Below are 8881 nucleotides of genomic sequence, written 5' to 3'. Positions count from 1 at the left end.
GAAAAATAATCTTGTTTTGTCTGTTTGAAATAAGATTTTTTTGCTTTTTGCAATAATTTTTACTCGTCCAGAAAATGCTTCTTGATTTAAGAATTTTTAGATATTTTGGCTGGAAACAAGACATGAAATCTAAGCTAAAACAGCATTTTTTGCAGTGTGGTTTTGTGCTCCAGGATCACATATTTAATTTTTTTCATCTATATAGTTTTTTACGAAGTTTTGGTTATTTTAATACTTTAACTTAAACTAAAATAAGAAGTGTTACCTCAGAAAGTTGCTGAAATTGCTAAACTTGTTATGTTTACGTTCATATTTCAGTTCATGTTTATTTAGTATCTAGTGATGATGTTTCTTATGGTTTTAGTTATAATTAAGGATTATAACCTGTGTGTGTAGGTCAGAGATGCACAATAAAACTGTGTCTCGGCGCTTCGGGCTGCTGTTGGAGGCGTTCTGTCGGGCGTGTGGCATGTACCTGAAACACCTGAACAGACAGGTGGAGGCCATGGACAAGCTGGTGAACCTCACAGACACGCTCAAACAGGAGAAGAAAGACGAGACACAGAAGGTGAGGCAGAAGATGCTCACTAACATTTACAGGCACCAGTCAGTGACACCACTAACCTGATCCAGGGATTTCATCGTCCTGACTGAGACTGCTGATTGGTTAATGAAGCTCATCCCTCATTCTGATTGGCTGTTGCAGACTCAGATGAAGTTCCTGGTGGAGCACATGTCCCGTCCAGACTACATGGAGGCGCTGCAGGGGTTCGTCTCTCCTCTGAACCCCGTACATCAGCTGGGGAATCTCAGGTGAACACACTCACATATAAACATGCCATACATATGTATATACACATAATACAAGATTATAGGCAAAAACTGTGTGTTGCAAGATATATACTCACAATTCTGGAAAATTACTTTAGAATTGTGATAAAAACATGCAATTCCTAGAAATAAAGTCAGAATTCCGAGATATAAACTCACAATTCTGGAAAATTACTTTAGAATTGTGACAAAAACATGCAATTCCTAGAAATAAAGTCAGAATTCCAAGATATAAACTCACAATTCTGGAAAATTACTTTAGAATTGTGACAAAAACATGCAATTCCTAGAAATAAAGTCAGAATTCCAAGATATAAACTCACAATTCTGGAAAATTACTTTAGAATTGTGATAAAAACATGCAATTCCTAGAAATAAAGTCAGAATTCCGAGATATAAACTTACAATTCTGGAAAATTACTTTAGAATTGTGATAAAAACATGCAATTCCTAGAAATAAAGTCAGAATTCCGAGATATAAACTCACAATTCTGGAAAATTACTTTAGAATTGTGATAAAAACTCGGAATTCTTAGAAATAAAGTCAGAATTCCGAGATATAAACTCACAATTCTGGAAAATTACTTTAGAATTGTGACAAAAACATGCAATTCCTAGAAATAAAGTCAGAATTCCAAGATATAAACTCACAATTCTGGAAAATTACTTTAGAATTGTGATATAAACTCGCAATTCCTAGAAATAAAGTCAGAATTCCAAGATATAAACTCACAATTCTGGAAAATTACTTTAGAATTGTGATATAAACTCGCAATTCCTAGAAATAAAGTCAGAATTCCAAGATATAAACTCACAATTCTGGAAAATTACTTTAGAATTGTGATATAAACTCGCAAATCCTAGAAATAAAGTCAGAATTCCAAGATATAAACTCGCAATTCTGAGAAATAAAGTCAGAATTCCAAGATATAAACTCGCAATTCTGAGAAATAAAGTCAGAATTCCAAGATATAAACTCACAATTCTGGAAAATTACTTTAGAATTGTGATATAAACTCGCAATTCCTAGAAATAAAGTCAGAATTCCAAGATATAAACTCGCAATTGTGAGAAATAAAGTCAGAATTCCAAGATATAAACTCGCAATTCTGAGAAATAAAGTCAGAATTCCAAGATATAAACTCACAATTCTGGAAAATTACTTTAGAATTGTGATATAAACTCGCAATTCCTAGAAATAAAGTCAGAATTCCAAGATATAAACTCGCAATTGTGAGAAAAAAAGTCGCAATTACCTTTTTTATTTTTTATTCAGTGATGGAAACTGGCTTCCTTAGATATGTCAGACTAGTGGAAATATAGCATCCTAAATACACATTTAGGAGTATATTTTATTGCACTTTATTAATTTGCATCTGTAGAGTTCAAAACTTTACGGTTTTATTCCTAATTATTTGTTCAAAAATTCCTAATTTTATTCCTATATATTCTAAAGGTTTGTTCATATTCCATTCACACTGATATATAAAACATTTCACTCCTAAAAACATGGTGAAAGTGTGTTTGCTTTCTGTATGTTGATAGTATTTTCTTATTGATAGAGCAATAAAAAGAGAAATCCAAAGTGTCCTCTGGAAAATCTGTGATTTGTGTGTTGTAGGTTGGAGGAGTGTCGTATCATGTCTTCAGCGAAGAGGCCGCTGTGGTTAAACTGGGAGAATCCAGATATCATGAGCGAGCTGCTCTTCACCAATAATGAGATCATCTTCAAAAACGGAGACGGTGTGTTCATTTAGCCGTAACCCACGACGGATGCCGCGACCGGATCTGTCATATAATGTTTAACATCTGTGTGTGCTGCAGATCTACGGCAAGACATGCTGACGCTGCAGATTATTAAAATCATGGAGAATATCTGGCAGAATCAGGGACTGGACCTGCGGTGAGTCGACCAATCGCAGCCCACGGCTCACGCACATCCACCAATCACAGCTGGCTAACTCTCTCTCTCTCTCTCTCTGTGTGTGTAGAATGCTGCCCTATGGCTGTCTGTCCATCGGTGACTGCGTCGGTCTCATCGAGGTGGTGAAGAACTCACACACCATCATGCAGATCCAGTGTAAAGGAGGCCTGAAGGGGGCGCTGCAGTTCAACAGCAACACACTGCACCACTGGATCAGAGACAAGAACAAGGGAGAGGCGTAAGAAACAAACACATCACACTGAAAACTGCCTATAGGACATGTATACTGTACATGCTTTTACACTGCAAACACTGCTTTTCTTACTTAGATTTTTTGTCTTGTTTCCAGCCAAAATATCAGAAAATTCTTAAATCAAGAAGGATTTTCTAGATGAGCTAAATTAACTATTAAAATAACATAAACAGTGAGGAGCAAGATACAGAAACACTTTGATTTGATGCACATTGTAACAAGTTCTAATGTTATGGAATAATTCATAATTCACTCATTTAAACAGCGTTGCTGTCGTAGTTTAGTCAGGTGCAATAGGGTGCATCACTTTTTCAATGAAGTTCTGGAAGTATTTTTTCCATAGGGATTTTAAAAAGTTTTAATTTAAGAGTTATAATCCACAAACCAAAGCAACCAGCTACAAGGAGAGACACAACATTACAAACTATGATTTGAAGCGAAAAAGTGTTCCATAATCAGACAAAAAGACTGTGAATTTAACAACTTTAATTTTAACCCATACAAATGTATTGTTAGCTATTGCTACAAATATACCTGTGATACTTAAAGGGATGGTTCGGAGTAGATTTGACTTCATTGCTATTCACTCCGAAGCCCATCTAAATGCCCCATCCGAAGTTTTTTTTTACCTTAGTCAAACACTGAGGGAGATATCAGAGCTTGTCGAATGGCTTGCTACAGCCGTACATGGAACATGTGATGTATCTCGTAAATTGCACCAATAAACGTGGACGTAATCTGACCAAACTTCCCTGGTTTGGGAAAAGCACGTAAAAGTCCACCTACTACGTTGACATGCACACAGACATAGGTGGACTTTTATGTGCTTTTCCCAAACCAGGGAAGTGAAGTATCATTTGTAGTTTTTGAGACTAGTAGGGATCGGGTAACAGTTGTTTTTAATACACTCATGGTGGACTTACAAATTTTCCGATGCAGCGTTTTGTGAGTACATCCCCTATTAACACTACTGTAGAAGTTTGGTAAGATTACGTCCACGTTTATTGGTGCAATTTACGAGATACATCAGATGTACCATGTACGGCTGTAGCAAGCCATTCGAAAAACTCTGATATCTCCCTCAATATTTGACAAAGGTAAAAAAAACTTTGGATGGGGCATTTAGATGGGCTTTGCGTGCATAGCAATGAAGTCAAATCCACTCCGAACCATCCCTTTAACAGGTTCACATATAGAAACTGTATTTTATATTAATTTCAAAATATGCTTATATATACAAACATTGAAGTATTTTGGGAGTGTAGTGATACTGACTCCGATACTCGGTTTGTTTACTTTCTGATGGGTGGAATCTTCTGTAATGTAGTTTTTCACCTCGTTAAACAAATAATCTGTTCCATGGATTAACAACCTCAAACCTCACAGTAGATCTGACTTTTTTTAAAGGGGTCCTATTACGTTTTTTTCACTTTTTGAATTTTAGCCAGTGTGTGGTGTATATGTTTGGGCATAAAAACATCTACAGATTTACAAATCTCAAAGTCCACTCCAAAGGGGGATATTTAGTTTTTTTAAAAATCCCTTTTCAAGAGCTCCTTTGGACTACAGCGTTTGTTTTCCGGATGCTATGATGTCACAACACACTCCATTAAAATATCATTTAAATAAATCCCACCTACGGAAATCATTGGTGGGTGGGGAGAGACGAGGAGGAGATTCGCCTAACTTTAGCGATGTAGCATGAATAGCCGCTTCTGGGATGCTTTAGCGAGCCGCAGAGCGTCTGGTATAAACACAAGCATTGACTAAAGTGTCCGCAAACTGCTCCGGTATCTGTGTTGGAGCCGCGCTGTTAACATATGCAGTGTGTGGTAAGACATTTATTCATCATACAGTGTACATAGCTTCACTAGCCATATGCTGGAGCTGGTTTGGGGCATGTTAATAATGAAATAAATGAGCACAATAATGATAATATCATGTATCGTGATCTTGCAGGCTAACAATAGGACTAACACTACTGTAGCGGATTATTTAATCACCCTTCATGCATCCTAGGTGTATATGACTTCCTGCTTTCAGACGAATGCAATCCAAAGCAAAAATAATTCTGCCACTCCCAAGCTTTAGAAAGACATAGACTGAACAAACAAACAAGTCAATCCATAATAAAAAGTGCATCACATGACTCCGGAGGGGTCAGTAAAAGCCTCCTTTAGTGAGCCGATGTGTTTTTGTAAGAAAAATATCCATATGTAAAACGTAAGAATCACTTTAATCTAGCTTGCGCTAACAGTGGAACTTGCTGCTTTGGGAAGGGGCGTGGCACGACTGAAACGCCGTCTAAGCTGTTGGCCAATCACAACGCAGTGGGACTGCTAACCAATCACAACACACTTGGTTTTTCGGAAGGCAGACCTTCATCAAACCCAGAACTAATCGAGCCATTTGTGCCAGTCTGGGGAGAAAGCTACTGGAATAATGTCAATTATGTGAAAAATAATGGGTTTGTCGAATCCCCAAACATGAGAGCATGTTCTAGTGCACCCCCAAAACTAAATAAAGACTTTGTAGTCTTTGTAGGACCCCTGTAAAGTTTTTATTTCCAGGACCAACTGTTTCCCCCTAAACTAAACCTGTTACTCTCTCAGATACGACAGAGCCATTGATTTATTCACTCGCTCGTGTGCCGGATACTGCGTGGCCACATTCATCCTGGGCATCGGAGACAGACACAACAGCAACATCATGGTGAAGGAGAACGGACAGGTATGACCTGTAAAAATCATCAATATCAGCTGTAAAACAGCTCTACAGCAGACAATAGAGTCATTATTCAGATCAGATCAGTTCAGGTGTTGTATCTCATCTGATATTACTGGATATTAGATGTCTTCTGAAGGCCAGAGTGTGTTGAGACTCAAACTGTGTTTCCCGCAGCTGTTCCACATCGACTTTGGCCACTTCCTGGATCACAAAAAGAAGAAATTTGGATACAAGCGAGAGCGAGTCCCTTTCGTTCTCACGCAAGACTTCCTGATCGTCATCAGCAAGGGTGTGCAGGAGTGCACAAAGACCAAAGAGTTCGAGAGGTGTGAACACACACGTACTTTCTTGCATGTGTGGTTTATGGCTTCATTCCAGATGCGTCATGTTTTTTCCACTGTACAAACTGTATTTGCTATTCTCTTATTCGAACCTTACACCTCACACTACAGCCATGTTTACATTCTCAAAACTCTTCATTCTGTCTGATTTATAAGCCTGTTTACTCGTGGGCACTAAAAAAGTCACCACAAGGACAAAATTGATGGATATTACTATTAGTGTTGTCATGATACTAAAATTTTGACATCGATGCTACTACTGAACCGATACTACAACAAGAACACAGAATCACAGGTAAATAACAGATGATTTAAGTAGAGGTTATAGTTATTTATCTATTAAAAAAAGCATTTCATCCCTCTTTAAAAAAATAAATAAATAATAAAAATCCAATTTGAGTGTCTGCATGCGAGCCTACAGCTGTGGAGAGATCTATGCAACTTTGGAAAGAGCTAAAAGGATAAAGCCACATCTTATTTCTTGACATAGTAATTATTTCACAATAACAATTTAAATCTTAATAGTCATTTTTGTTTTTTTTGCTCTTCGTTATTAATAATAAGAACACAGATGCAAGTAACAAACTAAAGGACAAATACAATAAAACAAAGAAATAAAAAAAAAATGAAATAAACAGGGCCCTATTAAATTTGTTTTATTCCCAAATTAATTTTTCCAAATTAATTTTAATGTTTCTAGATTAAGTTTTTCCCATTTTGAAATTTTCTAGACTCTATTTTAGTGGTTACATTTGAATATATGTATCAAAAAGCATGTCTAATTAATTAAAAATCAGAAAACGTACATGATTTAACAGCAATTTCTTAGGAGTTGAACAAAATTAACATTTTAAGGCCCTATACGTTTTGTAATTTTTCTCATACTCAGTTTTTTTTATCGAATTCTGTGAATCTGTTTTCTATAAATTTTCTGCATTCCATTTTAATAGTTTTAATAAATTTTAATAATCAAAAGCATGTCAAATTAATTTATATTTTTAAAATAATTATTATTTTTTTCCAGAAAAATTATTTAAGATTTTCTTGTAAATAAATTCTGTTAAATATTCCTTAAATATTGTTTTAATAATATTTTTCGTATTATTTGTAGTACTATCATCACATTAAGTAATATTTTTGTCAAGTTATCTATTCAGACGGGTTGCTGCCTTTACATTTCTGTTTGTATATGATATGAGAATGTTTTTTCTCAAAAGTAACAGTAAAATGCTGATGAAGAGACAGCAGTTCTAGAGATTGTTTATGTATTCATATACTCATATATTGAGGCCGAATTCCATGATATTCCACATTATACAGTAAATTCTGTTTTTATGACTGGATCCCGTGATTCCGTCCACATTTTCTGCTTCGCTTTAATCATAGGACCTTAAATAAACAGTCTTAATACAGCTCTTATGCTTTGTTAAAGTAGCGGTACTAGTAAAATGCAGAATCGTATCATATTGCCACACTTTTTAATAGTGGTATATTGTTCAACACTAATTACTATAGTTGTGTGGGTATTTGTTGGTCCTCATAATAAGGAATAGCTCTCTCAGTGTGTGGCGATGTGTGTTCAGTATGCTGTGTCTCTCACCGCCAGGTTTCAGGAGATGTGTTATAAAGCGTATCTGGCCATCCGTCAGCACGCCAGCCTCTTCATCAACCTCTTCTCTCTGCTGTTGGGCTGCGGGATGCCTGAGCTGCAGAGCTTCGACGACATCGCCTACCTGAGAAAGACACTGGCGCTGGAGAAGAACCAGCAGGAGGCTCTGGAGTACTTCACCAAACAGATGAACGACGCCCACCATGGAGGATGGACCACCAAGATGGACTGGATATTCCACACCATACGACACATGCCCAACGAGCATTGACACACACACACACACACACACACACACACACACACTCTCATAGTTCAGTGTTCTCAGATCTGTGTGACGTACAGCTGCGTCATAAGTTTACACCCCTTCACTGAATCTGCTAAAACTGAACCATTTGAGCAAAATCAGAGGAGTTACAAACGTCACCTTTTTAGGAGTCCAAGCCCTGCTGTATTTATAACAATCGTCTTTTTCTTTGTTGTTTTCTTCTACTATTTCTGCACTAAATCTGTCATACACTGCAAAAAATGCTGTTCTAGCTTAGATTTTTTTGTCTCGTTTTAAGCCAAAATATCAAAAAATTCTTAAATCAAGAACGATTTTCTAGATGAGTAAAATTATTTTCTTGCTTGCAGAAAAACAAGTCAAAATCAAGTGAGTTTTTGCTTAGAACAAGCTAAATAATCTGCCAATGGGGAAAGAAAAATGATCTTATTTCAAACACACAAAAAGCAGGAAAATAATTTTTACTCGTTTAGAAAATCCTTCTTGATTTAAGAATTTTTAGATATTTTGGCTGGAAACAAGACACAAAACTTGGCGGGATCTGATTCTACACTGCAAAAAAATATTTTCTTAAATTTACTTAGATTCTTGTTTCTAGCCAAAATATCTAAAAAGGTTTTTCTAGACGAGTAAAAATTGTCTTGTCTTCAGAAAAAAACAAGTTAAAGTAAAGTGCGTTTTTGCTTGAAACAAGCTAAATATTCTGCCAATGGGGTAAGAAGAATAATCTTGTTTTCGGTTTGAAATCAGACGTTTATGCTTACTTCTATTTTTGATTGTTCTAAGCAAAAACTCACTTCATTTTAACTTTTTTTTTCTGAAAACAAGACAATTTTTACTCGTCTAGAAAATCCTTCTTGATTTAAGAATTTTTAGATATTTTAGCTGGAAGCAAGACAAAAAATCTAAT

General features: G+C 36.1%; 1 protein-coding gene across 1 annotated transcript in view; it reads left to right on the top strand.

Moving 5' to 3' along the window:
• The window catches only part of LOC141290720 (phosphatidylinositol 4,5-bisphosphate 3-kinase catalytic subunit alpha isoform-like), a 23740-nt gene extending 15372 nt beyond the window's left edge, over nt 1-8368 (top strand). Inside the window, exons 11-18 of the mRNA XM_073822811.1 lie at nt 397-568; nt 707-813; nt 2453-2574; nt 2656-2734; nt 2823-2993; nt 5621-5738; nt 5910-6061; nt 7683-8368. Coding sequence (XP_073678912.1) covers nt 397-568; nt 707-813; nt 2453-2574; nt 2656-2734; nt 2823-2993; nt 5621-5738; nt 5910-6061; nt 7683-7956 — 1195 coding nt within the window. The 3' untranslated portion in view covers nt 7957-8368. The remainder of the gene's footprint in view (nt 1-396; nt 569-706; nt 814-2452; nt 2575-2655; nt 2735-2822; nt 2994-5620; nt 5739-5909; nt 6062-7682) is intronic.
• Nucleotides 8369-8881: the final 513 nt, after the last annotated feature.

This window comes from Garra rufa, chromosome 18 (genome assembly GCF_049309525.1).
Source record: "Garra rufa chromosome 18, GarRuf1.0, whole genome shotgun sequence".
NCBI lineage: Eukaryota > Metazoa > Chordata > Actinopteri > Cypriniformes > Cyprinidae > Garra > Garra rufa.
Note: the sequence above shows the minus strand (reverse complement) of the source record. Positions and strands in the feature narration are given on the sequence as shown.